Source organism: Echeneis naucrates, chromosome 5, assembly GCF_900963305.1.
Source record: "Echeneis naucrates chromosome 5, fEcheNa1.1, whole genome shotgun sequence".
NCBI classification, from domain to species: Eukaryota; Metazoa; Chordata; class Actinopteri; order Carangiformes; family Echeneidae; genus Echeneis; species Echeneis naucrates.
In genome coordinates this window covers 12,994,211-13,019,724 of record NC_042515.1, presented here as the reverse complement: position 1 = coordinate 13,019,724, position 25,514 = coordinate 12,994,211, and the positions used below count along the sequence as shown (strand labels likewise).

The following is a 25,514-nucleotide window of genomic DNA, read 5'->3' as shown; positions in this document are numbered from 1 at the left end:
TAACCACCATGCTGCTGTGCTGCCCCCATATAAAAACTGCTGGTGTAAATACTAAAGATTACCTCTTACGATGATGTATCCTGGTTCTCTTAACTTCGACATCATCATTAAATGTCCTGACCATTGTGGCTTTGACCTCTGAACTTCTCTGATGACTTCTCTGTAGCCTGTATCCTTTTATGGATTCCTGTAAATTAAAGAGAACATATAAATTACCTGTATTTTTGCCCCTAATATGAAAAGGACTATAATGTTCGCTATCAGCCTGATTCTCTCCCAAGGCAGCCAAAAGAGTCCCATTTTGACGTCACAGCTACAGTTTAGAAGCGGATTACATTACAGTCAATTCCAGTCACAACTTGAGGCTTTAACCAAGATAAAAAACATCTTACAACTTAAGTTGCTGCAGAGATGGAGTCCCTCTGCAGCAAACACCTCCACAAAACATGAATAAAGCCAGAGTCAAAGTTACTGTAAGATGAAGCTGAAAACAACATTTGATTTAAAAGGGGAAAAGGACTAATTTACTTAAATTTAGAGTTTAATTCCAAATATTAGGGATTTGTACACACTTGGTAAGCAGTTTATCACCTTAACATTTTACTCAGAGGTGGATAATCCACCTCACATCGTGGATCAGGAATATCTCTCAATAACAAATGAAAGGAATGTCAATGTAATAAGTGATCAGTCATTGTTAAAATATTCAGAATTGTAATACTTGTAAAGTAGTTTACTGTGGTTGGATGAAGCAGAGGTAAAGCTCTTAAATTCACTATATACTGCTGTAGTTACTGTTGACAAATTAGCTGTTTGGGAGCAAGTAAAACAAGAGGAAGACAAGTAAAGCACAAAGAGGTGAAGTGAAAACAAGTCACATTTTGGCTTCACCTTTTGACCTCTTTGACACCAAACTCCACATTGAAGACAGTGGAAACCAAATAATGAAAATGTGTTTGTTTGTTTAAGGATGTCTCACAGAAAAAGAAATTTAAATCAGTCGCTCAAGCAGAGCTGTGCTGTATGAAGGAAGACATCAGTCAGAGGGGGGCAATTTGTTTTTTCCTGACACATCACTAACAAACTACCGAGCAACTTCAGAAATGTAAAGCTGCTCTTGTAAAGACACACGACGGAAGATAACCTCTCCTGGTCTGTCTGTCTCTCTCAGCCTCACATGGTGTTACTTGTGTTTGGGATCTTGCTGCGTGCCTCGGTTTTACTCAGCCACTGTTTGTGGATGTTCAGCTGTTAATGTGCCCCTCGGTCATCAGACAAAAAGCCCTTCTATTGGCGGCAACCATCAGTCAGCCTCTTAATCCGCCACACAAGTTATATAAAGTCACCATCCAGTCCGTCACACTGACCACAGCTCGGCAGTCCGCCTGTGCTGCTCTCCGGGCACCATGATTGTTCTGGTGGACCTGCTGCTGATGCTCATCGACCTGACCTTCTCCATCCTGACGGCCGTCATCCAGACTTTCCTCCGGCCGAGGCTCAAGTGCATCGACGGGGAGCTGTGTCTGATAACGGGGGCCGGGGGCGCGCTGGGCCGCCTGTTCGCCCTGGAGTTCGCCAAAGAGGGAGCGCGCCTGGTGCTGTGGGACTGCAACGCGACCGCCAACGAGCGGACCGCCGAGCTGGTGCGGGAGTTGGGCGTCGAGGCGCACGCCTACACGGTGGACCTGTCCGAGCGCCGGAGCATCTACCAGGCGGCGGACAGAGTCCGGGCGGAGGTCGGGGACGTGTCCATTCTGGTGAACAACGCCGGCGTGGTGGCCGGCCGGAGGCTGCTGGACTGTCCGGACGAGCTGCTGGAGAGGACCCTGCTGGTCAACTGCCACGCGCTCTTCTGGGTGAGACCCGGTCCGCCCAGGACAGACATGATGGGGCCATGAATTACATAACATGGACTCAGAGCACTGATGTGTGAAGGGATCGGCCTGTGCCACAGCTCAGGGGGGCAGGTGTTAGTGTGTGTGTGTGTGTGTGTGTGTGCATGTGATCCCGCATTTGATCCTCTTACAGTCTGAGTCTCGTGCTCATACAATAAAATGGTATGAGCTCATTAGCACCAAATATAAAGGACATCAGGGACAGACTACAGTGGTCCGGGTTTCCATACTCTGATGGACCTGATAGGTTCCGTCCAAACAGGATTTATTTCACTGATAAAGGACTCACCCTGTTCTGAGGTTTGTGCTTGTTGTTGTGTATTTTGTTACCTCAGAACAATTCCCACCAAGAAAGAGTCAAACTGGGCCTTTTGAGGTGGCCTTAGATCATGCTGTTTGAATGTATTCATTTGGTCGCAGGGGAGCCTGCTGCTGTGTCCAGCAGCCCTTTGCATATAAATGTGCAGTGAACACTGAACAATATTGATTTTCAGTTTGACTTGACTGGTCCTATGTGTTTAACAGCTCTAATGTTGTTGAATGTACGATGATAATCTTTTTCCACAGATGACTAAGGCTTTCCTGCCTCAGATGAAAGCTAAGAACCATGGTCACATCGTAACCATTGCCAGTGCTCTTGGACTTTTCAGCACTGCATGTGTAGAGGTCAGATGTTTGATGATCAATGACTCCTTAAAGCACAGGCTGAACAGACAAGCCCTATAGTAGTACATTTAAAGGTACACAACAGCATACGACTTCACTCTGCTATGTGCTTTAACCTCCAGGATTACTGTGCAAGTAAATTTGGAGCCGTTGGTTTCCACGAGTCGCTGACACACGAATTGCTGGCAGAAGACCTGGATGGCATCAAAACTACTTTAGTCTGCCCTTACATTGTAGACACAGGGATGTTTGCAGGGTGTGAGATTAGGTGAGACTCCATCAGCCATTGGTACTTTTCTGGGTGTTTAATAGAGAAAAACTGATACCATATAACCCTCTTCCTTGTTTGGCATCATCCAGGAAAGAACTCAAGAGTCTGATTCCACCTCTGCAGCCCCTCTACACCGTACAGCAGTCCATGAAAGCCATTTTAGCTGAACAGCAAATGATATGCATTCCTCGCCTTATGTACATCCCTTTCCTCTCACGAGCGTAAGTACTGATGAGAGTATTTCTGGCACACGTACAGTATAAATTGTTGGCAACTTGGGCAAAATAAATGTGTAACTTTTGCTTTCAACCTCCAGACTGCTACCTTGGGAGGCAAATGTGGCAACATATCGTTTCATGGGAGGTGACAAATGCATGCTGCCCTTCATCAAGAACGTTGAAATGAAGTCCTCTAATGGCAACATGAAATCCTCATGAAAATTTGCTGTCTTGTTAAATAATGGTCAAATGCAGACACCAAAGCCTCATTCTCCATATCATAATGCATGATTTCGTTATCAGAAGGGAGAGCCCAATACCTTCTTATTGACACCATTGTAACTTCATTCACATCAACATTAAAGACTGATTTTTCATAAACGACAGGTTATTTCCTGTAATAAATAACCAGGATTGCTCATTAAGGAAATTAAAGAAAAAATATTAACCTCTGCAATTGGTCACTAAAATACACAGACAGTAAATCAAAGGGAAAAAAAAATTATAAAAAAAAAAAATAAAAAAATAAAAAATTATATATATATATATATATATATATATATATATATAAAAAACAAAAACAGAATGCAATAGTAGCAGATCTATACAAGTGCCTCTTTTTATTCACATTAAACAATGCAGAAACAAAGACTAAATAAATCTACAGGAAACATGCAGCAGAATCATATGAAGCTTTGTGTTTGAGCCACCGTCTACAGTCTCCATAACCGTAAAAAGGAATTCAAACATACAAAAAAAACAAAAAAAAAAAAGCGCGAAAGATATCCCTCCCATATGACAGACTTGACCAGCCTTCCACAATATTGTTGAAATGTATCTCTGCTGATGTTGCTGTTGTTGAAATAAACAGCCAATTGTATCAGCACTTCAAAGTTGTTGTTAGTCTCTGAAACACAGCTCACAAAAGGTCCAGACACAAAACAGTAATTGGCTTTTGGTCATGTCTTTAAAAACCCTTTAAAAAAAAAAAAAAAAAAAAAAAAACTTGCTTCAGAGAATACACCCAAACTCAGGCAAAATGATTATTTCCTCTGGCAAATCCATCATATAATTGTCAAGTCAAACCAAATCTGAAAGACTCGAGTTGAGCTGTAACAGGTCTGTGGTGAGACCTGTGCTGTGGTCTCCCTCTTACATGAACAGCATCACGAGTGTTTCAAACCAACTGCACACTGGCTGCCTGCAAGTATCCCTGCAGGAACTGAAGGGCTTCTGCATTCAGACTGGTACTCAGCATCGAAGGAACCTGCAAACAACACAGAAGGAGACAACTGTAGTTTACTCTACAAAACTAATCCAAAAGCATTACATTTTGTTAAAGAAAGTCACATCAGCTCTAAAGAACATCTCCTCTGTGGCCAAACATACCCTCCCTGGAAAAGCAGTAGAAAGTTTGTGAAGTGACTGTGCCAGCAGGATCTTGGGATTGCCGACGGCATCGCCAATCGGGTCGTGCTCCTTCTTCCCAGCAAAGGCCAGCTGTGAGAATGCAGTCTGATATCCTGGGGTGTCCTCAATGTCAATGAAGTGCTCGTCATCTGGGATGCTGTCATCTTCTGGTAACTCAAACAGACCAATGAGGGCCTGGAGAAGTGGAGTCCTGAACAGACACAAAGGCACGATTATTACTGCTAATAGATGACTTTTAGTTTTACAAAACCACCCAAAGCATAACAAATTATTTTCTATAATTTGCAGGCAATTGGGGGAAAAAAAAATAAATAAAAATGGAAATTTCATTAGAAAAGTGCCAACACATAAAGCCTGATGAATTCTTGGAGAAATCATAACAAACGCATGTTTACACTTTGACAAAATATTCTAAATGTTGTATTAAATGAGAATCGGTCAAAAAAAAAAAAAAAATCTCAGAATCAGTGCTACCATCAAAATATAAAATAACTTCATAGTTTTTTAACTTTTATCAACCCACTTTTAAGAAGGGTAACAAAATATTTTTATTCAACAACAGTAAATGCTCACGAAACCAAAGAAAATAAAAATATTGAATAATAGTGCCAAAAACTAATCTATTAACTTTTGTGGCTGAGCATTTATGAATTCAACTTTAATAGATGGCTATTAATTTTTTGGAAAAATGCAAAACAGTGCAGATGGATATAACACAGGATTGATCTGGTATTAAAAGCACAGAGACTGTGAGTGTGTAATGGCTTTGCGCAAACATAGAAAGATACAAAAGCAATGGTTGTGTTTTCACTGAGCCACTTCATTACCAGATTTTAGTGTACTCTGTGTCCATCATTGCAGGACATTCAGTCAGGATTTTTGTAATGCCGACTGCACAGATCTTCTTCTCAACTGCTCCAGAGACCTTCTGAACCTCTGGAATAATTATTTTTTCCAACACCATACCAAACATCCTGCAATACAAATAAAGAACATCAAATGAATTTTGCCACCAGCTTTTACAAACACAGAAACACATGGAAGACCTAACGATCGAGAACTTTTGTACAATCACCACTTTTCACACAATCAATGAGGTCAGTGTGATTTCTGTCAACATTTTGTGGTTTATATTGAAAATGCCCTTACTTTGGCTGGATGCTGTCAAAAATCTCCTGAAGTGCAATAGCGCCATATTTGACACAATACAAGTTGACAAACACCAAGAAACCTATGAAGAAGAAGTAGAAAACCAGCAAAAACTTGAACACTTGACACTACAATGGCTGTTATTGTCAGTTCTTACAATTTAAAGCAAGTGTCTTGTTAATTTAAGTGTTCAACACATTAATAAAAAGAACAGTGAGATGATACTGACTCTTGATGAACTTGGTGGTTTTGGAGCTTTGTAGCCTCTGGAAGAGCAAAATGAAGATCTGTTTCCTGTATTGAGTGATTGATTCTCTGGCAAAGAAAAAAAGCATAACTAGTCACTTAAGCATGTCACACTGAAAGCCAAATCAATTTCAACAGATGCTACACTTCATTATTAATGTACTGCAATCAACTTACGGGGGCATGTGCTCTATGATGCTGTTGAGAAGGTAAAATCCTTGGTGGTCGTTGGCCTTAGAGGCATTAAGCTTTTGGAAAACTCCAAGCAAGCCAGGCTGAGGAAGAAAGCAGATTGCTGCATCAGTACACTCGTTACACAGAAGAAAAGCTACCTTTTATGTATGTATGGTGCTGACAGCTACAAAGGAGTAAAACCTTATGACACTGTCTAGTTTGCTCACTTACTATTTTATCTGCAGCAGAACTGGCAATAGTGGCACCTCCCTTCTCCAGGTAAGCCTGAAGTAGGCGCACAAGAGGGGGGATGTTCCCTGTTCTCTCCCAAAGCACAGGCTGCAGCAGGTGAGGGAATAAAGCCATATAGGAAGGGGGAATAGAGTTGGAGTGGATCTCCAAGAGGAGAGACATCACCTGGAACACGTATGGAAGAAACTCTAGAGGACATGGACAGCGGACACAGCAAGTGAGTTGGTCTATCTCTGAGTGGTCTCCAGCTGAGTTTAATCAAAGTATCTTCTTAATGAAAATAATCTATTTCATATGTAAATAGCACACCCTGCACGTCATTCTGAAGGATTTCAGTGAAGACTGGGAATAGAGCCTCCTCGAAGCTGCCAACAGTTGTGGGGTTGGCCTTGCAGGTGATGCGGACAGAGAGGCACAGGGACTCGAACAGGTAGTGGTTAAAGTGAGGCTTACTGGGATTCTGTAAATAGGCAACAGACATTAGACTCGTTGACATGAGTGTCCTCTAGGTGGACATCTGGGTAAAATGCACCTGTTTCCATAAATGAATTGCAGATTACCTTGCTGACTAATAGAAGCTTATGAGTGAGTTGACCAATCAGAGTGGGAATGTAGGGAACAATGGCCTCCTGCAGCAGTGAGAAGCTGCGCATGATGGCTTAAAAAAAAAAAAAAAAAAAAAGACACGATGAGACGATAAAATTGGCTCTGTAGTTGGTCTGATACTGACTATGGATGCGGCGCATTTAGATCACAAAGAAAGTCAGGTTTACCTTTCATGATATATTCATTTTCTACAGAACCTGGAACAGCCAGTGCCTTGAATAAGTTGTTGAGCAACTGTTCAGTAAAAGGTGCCATCTCTGCAGGGGTGATACTAAAACCATAAGAGAAGATAATAAGCTAATGTAAATAAAAGGTAGCTATATTGATAGATGCAAATAGGCTGGGGCTGACTTTTCACACAGGCATATTGTTTCATTTCTGTTGTCCATATAAGACAAATTATATGACAAATGAAATTAACAGGATCACGGTGATCAGGATAAAACACTATTGCCATTACTAGGTATGAGTAATTACTTAATATAAATAGAAATTACAATGTGGTCTTGATGTAGAACTTCCCAGTTATTACCATTACAGTGTAATTTGCAGGTTAGATTTTTTTTAATGAAATTGTAGGTCACGGGGTGATACAGGTCAGTGAAAAGTAACTACGTCATAAATATTGTATATGCTCATAATACAACTACTATAATAAAGCCAATCAGATCGCTTGATTTGAGCCATCTGTTTTACAAGTGCCATTATATAAACCTGATACTCACAGTGTGGTGTTGTTGGGTCCTCTCATAGTAAACAGCCTCTCCAGAGCATGGGCAGCATAAGTGTGCTCCACTGTGCTCTCTGCCTGTAGGTGTGTAATCAGTAAAGGAACTGCCTGCAACAGCTGCTCCTTAGGAAGCTGAGGGACAGAGAGAGGCCCTCTTTAATAAATGCATTTTGTTTTATTTATCATACAAGTTATAAAGAATGCAACAATTTATACCTGGCTTCTGAAGATCATGACATACTTGATGGCATCTGCCTTCAGCACTGGGAATTCATTAACTACAGTGAAAACAGGAGCGCATGATGTTAGTTTATGTATTCCTAAATAAATATGGATGTGCAATATAACCAAAATTGCAAAAATAACTGCACAAACAAAAAACTTATTTGAAAATCATCCAAGGTTTCAAGGTTTGTTTTTTTTCCCCCCAACTGCTCGGCAACTTATTAAAAAATAAATAAATAAATAAATATTAGCAGTTCTTACCATTGGGAGATTTTAAGTCAGGGAGAATGTGATTGACGAAGAATTCATTTAGATTCACCAACTCATTGGCTTGTGTTATTCCATGCTAGGAGGAAAAAAGGACAAAACTTCAGCGCTGAAAAATAATATTAATATACAGTCAAACTCAGTTTATGATTCAGTTACAAATAAAATATTTATCTCAACCACACCTTCTGTGTCTGAGCTTTTGATGCCAGTGATGTGACCAAATAGATGGCAGCATCTTTGTGCTTCCAGTTCTCCCCAGGGTTCTTTGCATACTCTGCCAGCATCGAGTTCACGTAGCCAGAGAATATTGCAGTGACTGGGCCCTCAAAAAACTTGCAAAGCCCTCTCACCAAATCACATGCTGCCCTACGACGAGTGTCAATGTCTGAGGAAGGATGAGAAAGTTTATGATTTGCACGGATTAACTTAACTGACCAGGCTGCAAGTAGAAACGAAGTTTTTTGTGTAAATATTCTAAACAACCGTTAGTCTTATTTATTATTCATATCTACTTTGACTCATTCTATAAACCACCACGTTGCTAGAATTGCAGACATAAATCAAATATCTGATTTGATGAGAAATAACATCATGTGTTATTATCACAAAGAAGTTCATTATATGGGCAGTAAGGAATCGAAATCTTTACCAGATCCTTCAAGGTCCCTGCGGATGTATTCCTCAGAGTTATCTTCAAAGGCCTCTTCATCTGCGCCTGATTTGACATTACAAGTATCCTGGTCAGTATCAATGTTCATGTTTTTGTGCTAACAAGCAGAGCCTGCTGTCTTCTGGTGGTAACATTCTGGTGAAAAGCACAATGACTTGGAAAACAAAGCATTTTCTTACTTCTGAACTCCATGTTGGGCACAATGACCTTCTCACAAATACTAGTGAGTGTATTCTGGTCCTCAAATAGATGCTTGTAGTGTGGCCTTTCACAGACTGAAGCCAAGAACTGGATAGCATTGCTTACAAGCTGCAACAAAGTGGAGTGTATTGTTGGTAAAGGAAAAGTGAAAAAAAAAAAAAAAAAAAAGAACAAAAACAGAAATGGACATGTATCAGTCTTACCAGGTCATATTTGACTTCCTGGCCAGTAGAAACTAAAAGGTTCCAGATAGCAGTAACAAATCGGGGAAGATATGGTTGAAATTCTTCATCATACTTCTGAGCGTAAAGAGCAGCATTATCACAGATCTGAGACTTCAGCAGCTCCAGGAGACCTGCCTCTTCCTCATCCTGTGCAGAGTGTTCACAACAAGGTCATTAAGAATCACTTGAAAGCACAGACACTTTAAACTGAATTGCCTGAGTAGAGATGAAATATAACTCACATCTGTTTGTAATAGTTTATTATCCAAAGTCAGTAGGCCGTGGAAATTGGTCATCCATGTTTCCATGTTGTCTTCAAAAAACTCTGGAAGATCCTATTTAATAATCCAAAGTATGCTCATAAATCAAACTTTCACATCCATCATTGAAATGTAGATTTATTTAATTCCAGAAGTAACTCATCTAACCTCTATGTAAAACTAATTTGACCAATGGCTGCAACTGCAGTATTTTTCTAAAACTTTCTCTCAAACTTATCACTTCTACTGTTTAGTTTTAGGGTGCAAAATTTTTTGGGAGAGGAATAAATAAATAAATAAATAAATAAATAAAAATAACATAAAACATGTTTAGCCAATGGAGAGAGAAAAAAAAAAGATGTCTAAAGCAGAAAAAGTACAAACTGATCAAATTGACAATACAAATTGAACGGACCTGGAAGTTAAGACTGTAGAAAAGCTTTGAAATGAGAGTGAGGGAAGAGAAGAGGACCTTCAAAGCATTGACATCTGTAGCATGAGTCTGACACAACTCAATTGTTGCCTAGAGAAAACAAAAAATTATTTATCAGCAGTTCCTCATGTCATAATGTTAGCTAACTTTATCATACATTTTATTTATTCATGAATTCAAACAATTATATTTCTATTACAACTAGTTTATTTGCAAGTAATAATTGGACAGAAATTTATTACAAACCTTGAACAGCTCAGTCAGAGGGAGAGCAAATGTGTCCAAAACTAGTTTTATCTCTGACCAAAGCTCATTTGATTTGAACTCATGACGATACCTTGAAAAAAAGGATAAAAGGAGGTATTGGAAATTTGAAATCGATGTTTTTTTTTTGTTGTTTTTTTTTTTTTTTTTCCCACCCACAACTAGTGTCTGTACCTCTTAAAGAGAGAGTGTGCAGTACGAAGAACTCCATTGATGATGTGGAAATCTCCGCTTCGGAAGCGGGTCACCATCTCAGTTAGCAGGTCAGGCCATTTCTGAGGGAAATCTTCTCGCCCTATGATACTGATGGCATCACTCAACTGCAGAAAAAAAAACCATAAACAGAATAAGGGGTTGGTTGAGCATTTTCTTTGGCACTTTCAACCTAGATTCTTTAAGGCTCTGTGTCATGTTAGGATGTACCTGTTTTTGGATCTGCTCTGGACTACTTAGCATCAAATTTACAATGTTTGCTTTGATGGCTGTTCGGTCTGCATCAGAGATTTTGTTTGGTTCATCTTCAACCTTTGGGAATCCAAAATACAAGCATTGGACAATACAGTAACTACACAGATCAATAAATATTTGCTATATGTTTGTTCAATCTTTGTGCAGGGCTTATGCAGTGCATAAATGTTTATAATATTGTGTCTGATATGTAAGACAGAAGCCAAAAGCTGTTGATATGCCAATGCAAAACAAGTGATCCCCAGATGAAACACTTTTCAACTATTGCTGTAGTAGGGTCATCTACATGGCAGATTACTAACAAGTAGTTCCTTGTCATAAAGAGAAAAATACAAACAATAATAAGAAATCTAATGGAAGAAGTGACAGATATGAACATAATTTATTTCTATTAGACCTGTGAAAACAATCCATCAACAAGGCACTGTATACACTGATGATGTTATTGTTATTTTATTGTTATTTTGGGCCACTCACAAGGCGCCAGTTTCTTTTGATGTAGTTCTTGAATGTAACAGCTGCACAGACACGAATGACGTTGTCCTGGGACTTCTCCAGCAAAGTGAGTAGTAATAACGGATAGTTCTGGTTTCCCTCAACAGATTCAAGAAACTTTTCAGCTAGAAAAGAAATGGGCTAAGTTAAAAAACAGGTGTTGCAGTAAAGAGATTACACAGTTGAATGAATGTTTAACAAAATTAGGTCAAGAAGAACAACATTCCATCTTAGCTGCATTAATGGTCCTTGTTTGATATGGTTGATATGGTTTTACCTGGACGTCTGACTGTTGGATCTGGATCCAGTGTTTTCCTCAGGAACTCCGTGAGGGTTTGTAGGTTAGCATCATTCAGTTCCATGCTCAAATCTGAGGACAGGAAAACCTCATAATGTACGGGCATTTATTTGGTCATGAGACTGACAAGACTCCCTACGAGTGGTTGGACGTCATCTAAATGCTGAGTAACCCTTGTGTTCAAATGTAAGTAATACCTTTTTAAAACGTGGGTATAGGTTCCTTCAAGATCACATGCTTTAAAGTTCCGTATGAGCCAAGTTTGATGTTTGAAACATCCCCTTTTTTCATTCAAACCCTTTGGTGAAGCAGCGCTCACCACTTCAAAGCTAATTTTGACACTAAGTTTACAGATCCTCTGCTAGTTGGAGTCGTCCATGCATTAAGTCCACCGTTTATGTTAGCCTGCTAGCAGCTAACCTAGCTAGACTGGCTACAATCTGGCATCAGCTCCAATGGCCGCGCTGACTGCAGATCTGTTTATGCGCTCTTCTGTTTCAGCTAACAGGGTAAGGATGGTCAAGTCTTCCGTAAGTTCAAATATAAGCACATGGCAGTCGGGATGTCACCAACACTGAGCCGTAGACAATGTTATATCTGACGGAAGATGTCCGTAACTCATTTGTCCCCAACAGACTGCTATCCAAAGCTACATGGAAAGTAAAAACCCATCTCCAGTGAATAGTCTGATCCAGTAGCCGGTCTCCTCTAAGTCAGGCTGCTAATGTTAGCGCTAGCTTGCTAATGTGTTCTGCGCTAACCACAAAGTTAGCCATTACCCGAACAACGCACGTTTACCACCGACTGAAGGGCAAATAAAAATATTTATCGCACTGAATCTCGCATTTCAGGATATATCGGCTGATAAAGCGATGGGAAGTCCTACCGTTACCGTATGTTTCTGTCAGGGTGGGATGGTGCAGCACTACAGCCGAGCAGACGCGCTCTCTGTGCCAGCTTTCAAATGTCTGGAGCAAAAGGAACTGCGCGGTCAGCCAACTGCGCAGGCGCAGATGTCAGGCAGACGCGTGAAGACACGCCCCTTACTGTGTCAGTATCAGGAGAAATACAAGCAAGAGCCCAAAGCGTTCATAGACATTCAATAACCATCAATAAAGATTATTCCCATTCACTAAATATGGTGAGTAAAACGTTTTCACTCCTGGGAGGAGCAGACACTTGAATTAAAAGTTTAAGACGGGTGATTATTTTGGACAGGCAATATATTATTATTATTATTCAAGTGATGCATCTCAAACATCCACAAACAGTAGATATGTTTAAGTAAATTAATAGAGCCAAACTGAACAGTTCACATTTTAATCGTGAAAGCATGAAGGCATCCATCACAGAATGAAAGTTTTAACAATAATGTACTTAGAACAGTATATCTAAAATGTAAAACAAAAAGTAGCTTCAACACAGAAAGCAGCTGTTATGGAACAAACGCAATTTTATATGACAACACATAGAGAATGTTTTTACTGAGCGTATCCTTCTTCCTGTCTCACAGGTCTGGGAACAGAGGCTCAAAATATAGGCATGCTACAGATGATGCATCTGACGGATGTTGAGGGTGTCTCGCAGCATCAGGTCACGGAGCCGCCAAAGAGCATCTGCCATTGTTTTGTGGGCCCCCTTACTCTTCAACCAGTGGGATGGAAGTCTGCTCTCTTGTTCTTTCGTAAGGCGGACATCTTGTTTTTGAACTGAGAAAGTACAAATATGAAATAAATTTTTGAATTTCAGCATTTGAAAAAACAAACAAAATAAAACGTATCATCAAACATGTGAAGTGAATACTGACATTGTTTTTAAGGCCTTAATTAGGCGCACAAAAAAGGAGTAGTTCAGTGTAATGTATATTATGTACCTTGCCCTGAAGACATATGCACAAGACATACAAAGGATCGACATTGTGTTTCTCTCACATCCACAGTGCAGTAGACTAAAACCATATAAAAATATATAAACTGAGACATGCATTGAAATGTATACAAACACAAAGACATAAAAATGTAAGAAAACCAACAATATACACAATACGGCTGAGAAAACCCTGATGTAAAAAGAAAAGAGTCTGTGGATGATAAATACAGGCACAATCAAATATTATAGACGAAAAGTTGAACAAGCTTGATCCACATCTGCAGCTTTGTCACTGTTAATACAGATTTAGTCACCCCAAAAAAGTGCAAAACTAACCTGAGAGGGCTTGGTCCCACTTACTAATGGTAGGGGACTCTGCAGTAAGGCCCTCTATGTATCTGAGATATGCTTCAGAGTGGAGCAGCCGCTGAGACTTGGCTGGGGGAGAAACAAACACTGGGGTGGTTGGCTGCTGGAGCGCAGGTTGTCCCATCTGGCCTTGTCCTGGATATGGTGGAGGAGCTTGCTGCCCTTGGCCAATCAAACCCATCTAATGATAAGAACACAATGAGAGCTCTATTATTTCTCATTCAGATTGAAGATTATAGTGCATTAAATCTTCATCAATATCTTGATCTTGACCTCAATCTACAACTGTGTCACAGAGTGTTTGTGCATGGCCTGTGGCTTAAGGTTTTAAGCAAAAACTCCAAATTGGAAAGACTTGGAAGGAAATGAAAAAATTACACTATATGTTCACCCTCCTCTCTAGAAAGGTTTTGGAATAGATAGAGCTACCCTTCAATTAAATATCTAATCAACCTCTTGGTTTTACAAAACCAATTACCTGGGATCCATGAATGTTTCCTACTCCAGGTCCACCTCCCATACCATTGAGGCCTGTAGAGATATTCAACATCAGGACACTGTCAAAAAGTGCAGCAGGCCACTTGATACTGTTTTAGATCAAAAATAATATATTCAAATGCCATTAATAAAATGATCCGGTGTCATTAATCTACATTAGTTAGGAGTGACAGTTATGAATGCCTTGTTTTACATATCGGGTTTAGTTTGTCATTGGAGACAATGAATTTCTCTCAAGAACAAACTGCCAAAAGGCTTATAACAACCAGGAAAATTAACCAAACCCCAGTTGAGATTATATACTCTCAAGTGAGTAGTAATCAGCTAAAAGTCCTGAGCCTATTGGTGCAGGTATCCCCTCCAGTAAGTCAGATTGGTAGACAGGAAGCAACTGCATGGCAGGTGGGGTGGCTATGGCAGCACTCTTACCAAAGAATGGCATTCCAGGGAACCCAGGCATAACAGGCAGGAGATGTTGGGGAAAAGCAGGCATCCCCATGTGATGTAGTGGTATGCCAGTCATACTAACCATGCCTTCAACATGGCCCTGTGGGGGCCTCATAGTTGACCTATATGCACCCATCATTCTTTCTTAGGAAGGGACAGTAGTAACACAAACAGCAACATGCATCAGTCAAACATGCATCAACTACTTCACCACCAGGCATGCATTAATAGGTTATTGTTTATGCTTCGATTTAATCACCATGTAATTATGCTGCAGAAGAATGTGAATTAAGAACACAAAGATGAAAAATGCACACTCAGAATTATTCGATTCACATGCACTACTCAACATTCATTCATTTCGTCATTCTGAATTATGCACAGCAACCTACTTAATGTTCTGGATTCAAATATTAATACGTGAAAGGGACTGTGAAGTTAAAGAAGGTTAAGGAATAAACGGTGATCTAAAAAAAAAAAATCTACATTTTTGCTTATCAATTACCTTAAATGATGTTAGACAACTTAAACTTAAATCACAATGCTGCACAATATGAACATGCTGACTTAGTGATGATTAGGCAACTTAATGGGGTGAATAAATCTAGCAGTTCAGCTTCTTATTCCAGCCTTCTAGTGTACACTGGGGATCCATCTGCATCTATGAGGGGTTACCTGACACAGGCGTCATGCTGGGATTTAGCATCCCCATGGGGGTTGGGGGAGGCACCACCCCCATCAGTGCCCCTACTGGGGTACCTGCTCTAGGGGACGTCTGATGATGGGCTCTGTCACGCTCCTGCTGTTCGGCCACTTTGGCTGCTCGCTCTGGAAAAAAAAAGAAAAAAAAAAAGGAAATATAGTATCTCAGTTTTGCACTGCAAACAACTGGACCATTACTTGAAGCTATCACTCTGGCTCTTACTAAAGAATGAAGGTTCTTCTCACCTTCATACTCCGCTTTCCTGGAACTTTCCAGGTTCCTCCACTCTGTGCCAACAAGGCGGCTCAGCTCCCCAAAAGAAAAGTCTGGGTGCTGGGCTTTGATGACAGCTCGCATCTCACTGCTGAACAGGATATAGCCACTCATGTTGATCTTTCGTTTTGAGCCTTCCTTCTTTGACAAACCTTTTATGGATTTTGGTGTGGACTGTAAACAAACACAGGAGGTATTTAAATTGAACTGCTAATTTGTTACTTACAGGCAAAACTTAACAGTTTAAGTTACAAAAATACTTCTGCTCTGACCTGTGGAGGAGTGTAAGGCATGATATCAATGTCACTAGACATGGAAGATTGCATCTGAGGAAGAGACTGATCCCCTAATTCTCCATCATCATCCCCAAGATCCTCTAGCTCCTCATCTGTCATGTCAGCAAACTTAGCCTCCAGTTCCTCAATTTTCCTATCCAGCAGCGGTGATGGCTCCTTCTGGGGTACAATGAGCTTTCTGTATAAGATAATTAGGAAAATAAATTGTGCATTTCTCCCAATTTTTGCAAACACATTTTGGCAGAATTGGTTGCCTGCCACATTCTTTCATTATTCTGAAAAATTTGCATAGATGGTCCCAAAATAAGATGGAACAACCAGGATTTACGTAAATCCCTCTTTGAGTTTAGTTTGGGACAAGTTGTTTTTGATGTAACAGTCCTCTAACTGAGTTGCTTGTCATTCCTTTCCATCAATCAAAGTTGACAGAAACACTCAATTTATAAGTTGTTCACCTAAAATAGTAGATTTCATCCTCCACCACCTTTCCAGAGAGTGAAAAACGCTTAAGCCCCTTGAACTTTTTCATCTGCTTCTCACTCTCGATGTAGCGGCTCTCACAAAGCAGCACATTCTCTTCAGGTACCTCAGTTGGCCGACATGAAAGGTAGTCTTTGAAGGATGAGACTATACACTTTCCTGTGAATTACAATATCTATTCAATGAACACAATACAAATTTTCAATGTACCAAGTAGGAACCTTAAATAGTAGTGATAGATATTTCTGGAATTCATTTCAGCCCATTGGACTGTAAGGAAGATACCTATGATGCAGGTCATGGGACAAGTCTCCTCCAGGTTGCTAAGGAACACTTCCTTCTTGTAGAACATCTTGGTGGGCTCATGTTCTGTTTCTTCAGGATGAATGAAAATTGGACCAAAGAAGTACCCTGCTCCATCTCGCATCCACATTTTCTCAATCCTGTTTAATATATACAAAAATTAAGCTGCACTGGACACAATGGAAGTTAGATGACCTTTCTTTCCCTAAACACACACATACATTGTCATGCAATTGCTGAAATAAAGCTCACGGATTCATGTTTGAGGGGCGAGAGGTGTTTCTCATGGTGTTTTGAATTCATTACATTCATTTGCATCCTAATATTGTTCACAACAAACAAACATTAACTCTACCTGCCCACTCGGTGGCGCACTAGTCCATGAGAACCAATGTAGACACAGTCTCCCACTTTAAGCCACAGATTGTTGTAGCAGAGCTGCTCATAATACTGGCATCCTGGCTCCCCATTGGTCATATCCATTGGAACGTCCTCCTTTTCCTGCTGGCACAACACGGTCTTCTAACAATAATTTTATGTGTATTCATTTCATTTTATAGCAACAAATAAATAACTGTCATTTACCTTCTCCACAATACCCTCTGATATTTTGCTTTCGTCAGCAATCTCCGGTGGTTTTTCCTCTTGTTTGGGAGCAAACATAGATGCTACACGGACAACAGGTAGGGGTACTTCTCTGGGAACAAACCGAACAGAGCTGAGGGGCATGGTCCACATCTTGATCTTCTTGAAGGACTTGGATTTGGCAGAGTAGCGTGACTCACAGACAAACACATCTTCTGCTCTGAAGCCTTCGGGGTGAAGTTTGAAGTACTCCTTAAACACCATACAACACAAAATATTTATTCAGCACTCTCCACACTCTGAATGGCCACAGCTCAATAACACAGATGGAAAATGGAGCATTTACCTTCACAAACATAACCACACATTTGCCCAGAATCTTGCTGACAGGAGCTTTGTTGTAATAGTCGCTCTTAAAGACTTCCTTCTCCAAAAACTTTCTCGTGGCAAGATGAAATGTTTCATTTGGCCTGTAGAACCAGCAGCCATACAGCCACTTCTCACCTGTAATGTATGGAAATAACAAGCTGGATTACATCGGACCTCAATAAAAATTCAGAAAAGAAAATTGATTGCAAATACAGTATGAAATATTAATACTTTATTTCTTATGAGAACAGATTATTTTGTTGTCAGTCTTAAGAACTGACCTGTATCATCTTGCCAGAGGCGCTCGATGTAGATGATATGCGGCTGGAGGTTGGGCTCTGCAGGCTCCACATACACATAGTCCCCCACATGGTACATACTGTCCTTGAAACTGCAGTCCTGACTGTATGTACGCTGCAAGTTAGACTGCCATGAGCCCCCAACAGAGTCCTCCCTCTTCTCAGCTTCTGTTAATTCAACAGGTACTCAGTGAAACAATTCCAGTATATACTGAGACAATGCATAATAGGATGGAATCGTCATTTATTGTGAATATACCCCTTTTCTCCTCTTCCCTCTTGATTTTGTCCTCCTCAAACTCCTTGGGTAACTTCTCTTTCTTTTCCTTTTCCACATCACTATGTAGATGTTTGGCCGTATAGCTAAGAGCAGGAGACATCAAGATTTCTCCATTCTTACAGAGTTCATCTCTGATTCGGATGAGGAACTGCTGCAGCTCCACAGCATCTTCAAAGATCTCCGAGTCAGTCCTACAGTGAACATAGGATGTCATAATAATTGTAGTTTCCTTGTAATACAATAATCCTGCAATATCAATGCTGCAAGAAAATTTGATGGCTGATACTTCACCTATTTAATCGTCTGGCCTTTTCTAGCACTTCAAACATGTGATCCTGAAATACATCCAATCTTTTATAACGCACTTGGTCTACATTAGTCCTGATGATCTCAAAATTGAGTGGTGGCTTCTCCGGATTTGCAGGATCGAGGGCAGGAATCTCAGCGAGTGAATCACTGTAGCAACGGCCCTCGTCATCTTGATGGCTGAGGACGGAAACAAAGAGGCTGCGAATAAGTTCCTGGATGAGGCGGGGCACATCAGGTACGTGAGCATCTTCCCCTCCTTCAAGGTCACGCCGTGTCTCTAACAACACCCTGTGCAGCACCAGAGCGTCACGGTAAATCAGAGACTCGGGTTCGTTGTAAGTACAAGCGTTGTTGAACATGAGCACCAAGTCCTCCACCAGTGCATCTACATCTTGGTACTTATTAGCCAGCATGTGGCTCTTGATCTTTTCCATGTCCACAGGTTTCTTGATAGCGATGTAGTAATCAGGCAGTTCCGCACGAGATGGCAACCGTAGGAAGATTGTGCTGAGACGACGGCCTCTCTTATCTGTATAGTTCTTGACAGCTTCATAAAGCTCATTCAGCTTTTGTTGTAATGGTGTGAGATACTTGGACTTTTTAAGAGTAATACTGTTCTTTCCTGCAATCAAATAAAGTCTTATTGGTAATGAATCGTTCAGCTATTTCATTGGTAACAAACTCACAAATAAAACCACGAAGTTAAAACTGCCTGAATAAGTGACATACTTATTTTCAACTTTGGGGAAATCACATCATCCTCATCAGTTGCTGGTCCAAGATCCCTACGTCTGTCTTCCATGATTTTCTCTAAGATGTCAGCGTCATTGTAGACCTTAAAAACAACAGAGGTTTTATCATGAAGAGACACTGAGTTTTGTTCCAACATTGTGCAGGCAATCAGTGACTCATTGATTCTAACCTTTTCAACATTCATATTTCCATCTTCAGTAAATGCCATTCACTCAAAAATGTTAGGGGTTGATAAATTAGACCTGACCTGGGAGCCTTCCTCATTGTAGTGCCGTGCATTGCGAAACATCAGCTTCATATCTTCAACCATTGAATCTTCAGTCATGTACTTGTCTGTGCGGATGTTATGCTCAATGGTCCTGAGGTCCATTGGTTCCAGGATGACCTTGTAGTAGTCCGGGTAGTCCTTCTTTGAAGGCTTGATCATGAAGAGGTCACACAGTCTCCGACCACTGCCAGCTTCTCGTGCATCAGTGACTGAAGCTAACAGAGCTTTCATTCTGTTTTTCTTTGTATTCTTCTTATGACTGAAAACAAAAATGCAAGTCAAGAGTCACTTTGCTTCCACACACAACTAACAAAACCAAGTACCTGTAGTAAATAATATATAACAGCGCACCTTTTTCTTTTTGTACTACTGGTGTCAGATGTAGCAGAAGACAGCATGCTGTCTCCATCATCATCATCTCTCTGTAAAAGCTCTTTTTTCTTCATCTGGACAGACAACAGAAGATATAGCTCATATTCCCACTGTTCTTAACTCTTAAAAACGCCAGTTATCTAAATAGAACTTAAGACTTTTTCAATTCATATCTGTGATTTTGAAGAAACATACACACAACAAAACCTTCTCAGCAAAAATAGAAAAAACATAGATTCACAACAATGACAAGTGGAATTAGGGACTCACCTGCTGAATGTGTTGGAGCTTGAGTGCACGCTTATAGATGGAGGAGTGAGGAACATTGTAGCGTTTGGCATTCTCAAACATCAGTGTCACATCAGAGTCAATATGCTCAACACTCTCATATTCATTGCTCTTCATCTTGTTCCTGTGGGGAATTATGGGCTCTCACATTTGGGAAGGAGGGCACAGAAAAACTGTACTGTACAGTGAATGTGTGTGACGCCATAGGGGTAGAAAATAAAAAGAGAAAATGTTGGTGAAGGAAAATAATAGAAATGAGCAATCAATAATAAAAGTGTGAACAAATTCTACTAATTTCTTCTCTAGTTTCAATAGCTATGCGCAACAAACAATTTGATATAAGACATCTTTAATGTTTCTGGTAGATGTGTTATCTGCCATATCACTTTAGTAATTTCATCGCATTGATAACACATTTCAAACTAATTAAATGCTTCTCCTTTTATTTTTGAGGACATTAACCTAGATCTATAATCTCAATATTTACAATAAATCACTCAATCAATTACTCAATACAATCTTAAGTTTTTTCACACTGAGTTAACATGGCCATTTATCTTTTGAAAAGTATTTGAAATTGAACTGCCGATGTTGTAATTTCTGAAATCACAGAACTGGATGGCAAGCATTGTGAATATTAAAAATTTCTTCTTTTTATGGATAACAAAGAAGACAAATGCACACATAAAGACAGGCCAGCTCTTTTCATGCCATACTTGATCTGATGGAGACAGATGGGTTGACTAATCTGGTGGTAGTAGTCAGGGTAGTCCTTCCTGGAGGGCAGCTGCAGGAAAGGTTCAGAGATCAGCTGGCCCTGGCTGTTCCTGGCACCTCGCACAGCTTCATACAGCTGGAAGATGGGGTTACTCATTTCCATATTAGAGGTCATACTCTCTGCCTCAGATTCCCCCTCATCATAATGAACAGACCCTAAAAAACATACAGGAAGTATATCATGTCCATCACATTCCTGCAATAACTCATCAGACAGAGTATCTTAACAAATGTCAAGTGGATGAACAATGTCTGTGATCGATGGGAATATCTACCTGACAGTATGCCTTCCTCATCACTTTCATACTGAAGAGCCATGGTAATAGCTGAGAGACGGTCTCCCTGTGCAGACCTTCTATTCCTAATCAGGACAGACAGAGTAAGAGGAGGAGCAACAGCATTAAAAATTAAACATCACCTCCTTCCACTTTACTCCCACTGCTGGTTGCTGTTTACCTGATACGGATGCTGGACTTAATTGGTTCTCCGTGTTCCATCTCAGACTTCTTTTGTGAAAAAATCTTTTTAATGGTGTTTGCATCCTGGAATAAAAGACAATGTGAGTGCTATCCATGTCAAATGTATAATGTGCACTGTATCATGTTCTCGTTCTGCACTCACCCTAAACACCTGAGATCCAGGCTCATTATATGTTTTGGCATTCTTGACCAGCAAATCTATGTCTTTGGCCATGGCACTAACACTCCTGTAGTGGCCCAACTAAAAGACAACACATTTATCATACATTTTTTATAAAGCATCGTTTAAATTATGAAAATTGTGAATTATTTCTGTTTTTTGTAAGATGTGTGACCACACACCTGAATCTTTTGAGCGATGATTTTCAGATCAATTGGTTCCTTAATGATGGCATAATAATCTGGATATTGCTGAATACAAAAGGCAAACTTCACATTATGACCAAGTCAATAATTTCGATGAAAGGGTCTCATGTCATTCTGAAGATGTTCGTACCATTTTGGAGGGAAGCTTCTGAAACAGTTCACTGACCAGACGTCCTGTAGGCTCAGTGTGAGACACCACAGCATCAAGCAGCTGCTCAAGCATCTCTTTCAAGCAGCTAGGTGCGCTCTGTCATGTACAAGTAGTTACATAGGTCACACAATGCCATTCCTCGTACTGTATACAATATGTATTCACACAACTACAAAAAAAAGGATTTATTAAGTTACTGTTTTCCTTAAAACCACGGAGTCTAAATGGGGGACGGGGGACAGGGGAAAGGGGGGGGGGGCATGGTTTTGCTTAAGGATATTCTAGATACAACTGACAATATTTGGAAGTAAGAGACACTTGAGTTGCATATTGACCCCATAAAAAAATCAACCAAGTGTATTACAACAAAGACTAACAAATGGAGATCATTTAAATTCACATTTGTATTGGACTACACGGGACACATAGGCGCCATCAATATGAAAATGATTTGAACACATTAAGCTTTAATGACCCACTCAATAAAGAAACAACCTATTACATTATTATGCACAACAACACGGCCTGGTGCATAACTATCTATTTGTCCTCCTACCATCTATGTAATTATGCTATTCAAAGGAACACAAACTAAAGCCAGCCATGTTAACACGATGTCTTGCATGTCGTGGCCCACAGTGGAGTTCGAACTAAAACTGCAAGATACTATGTTCACTGATTGTAACCTGATGATTGATTGAATAAAAAGCCAAAAATAAAAAGTGTCACCTCATCTTCAGTGGACCCTCCAGGGTTGTCTTGTGCTTCATACCCATCATCATCATCCTCCTCATACTCCCCTCGCTGAACAAACTCATTCTTGGTCCGCAGGTAAAGGTCCCACAGTTTACAGGCTGCCCTGTACTCAGGACTGTCAGACTACAAACAAGCAAGACATATCCATTTTAGGTGTATAGACTGAGCCATACGCACATATGTTTTTATTTCCTTTCAACAAATATATAGACTTTTTTTTTTACCTTGTAATATGTCTTTGCATTGTTAAATAATAGCTGAAAGTCACTAGTGAGTTGTTCAACATCATCATATTCCTCCATCTTTAATTTCTGCTGTATTTTCATCATGTCAATAGGCTGAGATACCACATGGTAGTAGTCTGGTTGATTCCTGTAACAAACAGATGAAATTTTCTGTCTATTGTTCCGTTAATGTGTTACATTACTTGACTGATAAAAATTAATTTCAGGATAATTCTTTGCAAATTTCTAATGTTCATTTATTACTCTGCTCACCGTCGCTTGGGGGCTCTGATGAACAGTTCACACAACATCCTCCCTTGGTCATCCTTGTAATCTCTGATTGTATTGTACAGTTCATGGCATACAGCAATCTACAAATCATGGATAAAACAGAAAAATATCCACATCCTTTCCCATTTTCACTACTTCATCAGTCTATGTGGTGCTTTAATTCTGACAGTATGGTTTAAAAAACAGTAACTAATATCTGTAAAATTACAGGATCCACAGTTGGTATGTTTGAGGTCCTTCTCCTCTTTCTCCCAATTGAAGACACTAACGATGAAGTTTGGCTATCGTCAAAATCTCCTCCACTCACACTGCTAGAAGGGGATGTCGCCCGTCTCCTTTTCAAGGCCATGATGAACCTTTAGATAAAAGACAAATTCCAATGAAGTAACACCTATCTCTATATGGGAAATGGCTGAGATCATAGTCAGACAATGCATACCATGTGTTCGAATATTTCAACCAGAATTTAAAGAGTGCATCAACTGTAGACCATTATAAGGAAATGTATGCCAGCAGGTAGCATTGCACTGTGTGCCACATGATACAGAAGAATTCTCACCTATTTCACAACATAATTTTTGTTGTAAAAAGTGACTACAGATAAGGTCCACCTTAAAACCATATTTAGAGCTGGAATCACCTGAGTGGTCAGAAATAATTCACAACTCATTAATGTAAATAAAGAGGGAAATTGGAAACTCGTAGTTTATTCTTTTCCCATAAATTAATCGAGTACCTCAAATGACTGAATATTATGTCCGCTGGAAGGAGGGCCAACTGGAGCGCAAAAAAAATGAAATAATATAATCACAGCTTGAATCCCTGAGTATGAACTTGCAGACCACTGGGCAAGCACTACATTTTTACTGAAACGTAAGCCCCCTTTTTTCAGCCTCTGATGGTGACACCACCACCCGGGGTGACATCTCTGCCCACACACGGTGGGCAGGACTGCCGGAATGTCTGGAGCAGTGGCCGGCTGGAGCTGCGACCAACAAATGTCGCCGACCAACACGGACACGGACACACACACACACTCGCGGCTGGAGGCAGAGGTCCGGAGCAGCAACAGCCGGCCACCGGGGGGTGTTGTCACTCCGAGCCGATGTGCTAGACGCCGGAGTCCGGCTAACGTTAGCTACAGCTCCCAGTTAGCCCGCAGCATCAGTTAACGTTCAGCCGGAACAAAGGCGTCACTGTGACAACTGCTAACGGAGCCGACCGGCGGTGGGCCGACACCGATCAGCCTCACGGAAAATGATTATTTCGCTTTAGTACCGTGACAGAGTTCGTGTCTTTACCTGTCTGCTGGTTACTTGATCCACAAAATCTTTACCATCAAGAAAACCAATCACTTATCGATTTTACACAGCACGATATAAGTATCAAGTTAGCAGCAATTCAACTCTGACTTCCGACTTTTTGCCTTCACAATAAAAGCAGAAAACGGTTTAATATAGAATTAATTAAAACGCACTTCATATAGAAGTGCGTTTTAATTCTTCATGTAGAAGTGCGTTTTCATTAGCTGTAATGAATATCTGCCCTCTTGTCACCCCTGTGTGGGATTTTTTTGATACTCAAGTCGCATAATGGTGACATCTTTAGTGTGTAATAGCCACATCAGTGGCACGGTTGTGAAATAATGCCACAGCCTTGCTAATAAAACTTGCTGCGTGCTTCCTGTTAGTTAAATTTTACTTTACACATATTTCTCTCTTCCCATTAAACCTTTTTTCCAGCTGAACAGAAAACAGAAAACAGAAAGCTCTCTGATCTTACAATGCACCATTATCGATGTCAAGCAGCAATTTTCACAGACAAGAATTCCTGTTTGGATCAAATCATATCAACAGTTGGCTATTTAGTTTGTCTCGCAGTTTAATTTCAGATCGACGTGGATGACAATCTAAATTGTGTACAGATTGCACATCCAATTATGTCTGTTCTTTGTTGGAGTTTCATTTACTGTGACCAGCATCTTGAAAATAACATCAAATAAAAGCACTGAGGGTAGTCAAAATTCAGGTTGTAATCAAAATAATTGGTATTTGTAGCGCCTTCATAATAAAATTAAGACCATTTTAAGTTTACTTGTTCCACTTTTGCTGGAGTAATAGCATCCTGACCCATGTTAATGCACACAATACATGTAAAAAATAACAATCGAAATCTGACAAAACCGCGATGAAACGAACATCATTTATTGTATCGTTTATTGTAGGCTGGATATCTGCAGTAATGGCTCCCAAACCCAAAGTGC

General features: G+C 40.2%; 3 protein-coding genes across 4 annotated transcripts; 1 reads left to right on the top strand and 2 right to left on the bottom strand.

The window, feature by feature from the left end:
* Positions 1 to 1,406: 1,406 nt before the first annotated feature.
* Positions 1,407 to 3,302, top strand: LOC115043857 (retinol dehydrogenase 10-B-like). Its single transcript, XM_029502606.1, has 5 exons — positions 1,407 to 1,856; positions 2,463 to 2,561; positions 2,684 to 2,829; positions 2,922 to 3,053; positions 3,149 to 3,302. Exons 1-5 carry the CDS (start codon positions 1,407 to 1,409, stop codon positions 3,267 to 3,269), a joined length of 948 nt encoding a protein of 315 aa, XP_029358466.1. The 3' UTR covers positions 3,270 to 3,302.
* A 355-nt stretch (positions 3,303 to 3,657) lies between these two features.
* On the bottom strand, positions 3,658 to 12,426 carry cse1l (CSE1 chromosome segregation 1-like (yeast)). Of its 2 annotated transcripts, none has more exons than XM_029502050.1 (25): positions 12,333 to 12,426; positions 11,426 to 11,518; positions 11,131 to 11,273; positions 10,609 to 10,710; positions 10,360 to 10,505; positions 10,168 to 10,258; positions 9,904 to 10,011; positions 9,471 to 9,563; positions 9,208 to 9,375; positions 8,983 to 9,112; positions 8,783 to 8,848; positions 8,316 to 8,518; positions 8,125 to 8,209; positions 7,855 to 7,916; positions 7,634 to 7,770; positions 7,076 to 7,179; positions 6,863 to 6,960; positions 6,612 to 6,762; positions 6,282 to 6,490; positions 6,054 to 6,151; positions 5,860 to 5,945; positions 5,631 to 5,712; positions 5,309 to 5,455; positions 4,440 to 4,671; positions 3,658 to 4,317 (listed from the first exon to the last, which is right to left on the bottom strand). In XM_029502050.1, exons 2-25 carry the CDS (start codon positions 11,508 to 11,510, stop codon positions 4,228 to 4,230), a joined length of 2,916 nt encoding a protein of 971 aa, XP_029357910.1. In that variant the 5' UTR covers positions 11,511 to 11,518; positions 12,333 to 12,426; the 3' UTR covers positions 3,658 to 4,227. The 2 variants fall into 2 exon arrangements, with proteins under 2 accessions (XP_029357910.1, XP_029357911.1); XM_029502051.1 differs by having other exon boundaries at positions 12,339 to 12,402.
* A 324-nt stretch (positions 12,427 to 12,750) lies between these two features.
* On the bottom strand, positions 12,751 to 24,615 carry LOC115043127 (protein polybromo-1-like). The gene is made up of 29 exons (XM_029501313.1): positions 24,553 to 24,615; positions 23,460 to 23,607; positions 23,234 to 23,331; positions 22,961 to 23,108; positions 22,710 to 22,859; positions 21,960 to 22,076; positions 21,806 to 21,874; positions 21,606 to 21,704; positions 21,441 to 21,526; positions 21,260 to 21,345; positions 20,924 to 21,140; positions 20,190 to 20,331; positions 19,848 to 19,993; positions 19,527 to 19,806; positions 19,256 to 19,361; positions 18,509 to 19,148; positions 18,197 to 18,408; positions 17,920 to 18,105; positions 17,616 to 17,773; positions 17,270 to 17,521; positions 17,040 to 17,185; positions 16,667 to 16,824; positions 16,357 to 16,540; positions 15,878 to 16,079; positions 15,578 to 15,779; positions 15,305 to 15,457; positions 14,163 to 14,215; positions 13,652 to 13,865; positions 12,751 to 13,155 (listed from the first exon to the last, which is right to left on the bottom strand). Exons 2-29 carry the CDS (start codon positions 23,598 to 23,600, stop codon positions 12,992 to 12,994), a joined length of 4,809 nt encoding a protein of 1,602 aa, XP_029357173.1. The 5' UTR covers positions 23,601 to 23,607; positions 24,553 to 24,615; the 3' UTR covers positions 12,751 to 12,991.
* Between the last annotated feature and the right edge of the window lie 899 nt (positions 24,616 to 25,514).

Excerpts from the sequence above, each read along its gene's own strand:
- LOC115043857 (XM_029502606.1), top strand. The coding sequence starts at position 1,407 with ATGATTGTTCTGGTGGACCTGCTGCTGATGCTCATCGACCTGACCTTC. Across the intron at positions 2,562-2,683 it reads TCAGCACTGCATGTGTAGAG|GATTACTGTGCAAGTAAATT; the intron begins GTCAGATGTTTG and ends TTTAACCTCCAG. Across the intron at positions 2,830-2,921 it reads TTTGCAGGGTGTGAGATTAG|GAAAGAACTCAAGAGTCTGA; the intron begins GTGAGACTCCAT and ends GGCATCATCCAG.
- cse1l (XM_029502050.1), bottom strand. The coding sequence starts at position 11,510 with ATGGAACTGAATGATGCTAACCTACAAACCCTCACGGAGTTCCTGAGG. Across the intron at positions 7,917-8,124 it reads TGACTTAAAATCTCCCAATG|TTAATGAATTCCCAGTGCTG; the intron begins GTAAGAACTGCT and ends TTTTCACTGTAG. Across the intron at positions 6,152-6,281 it reads GTTCTGCTGCAGATAAAATA|CCTGGCTTGCTTGGAGTTTT; the intron begins GTAAGTGAGCAA and ends TTTCTTCCTCAG.
- LOC115043127 (XM_029501313.1), bottom strand. The coding sequence starts at position 23,600 with ATGGCCTTGAAAAGGAGACGGGCGACATCCCCTTCTAGCAGTGTGAGT. Across the intron at positions 22,860-22,960 it reads ATGCAAAGACATATTACAAG|TCTGACAGTCCTGAGTACAG; the intron begins GTAAAAAAAAAA and ends GCTTGTTTGTAG. Across the intron at positions 13,156-13,651 it reads GTGGGACCAAGCCCTCTCAG|TTCAAAAACAAGATGTCCGC; the intron begins GTTAGTTTTGCA and ends GTACTTTCTCAG.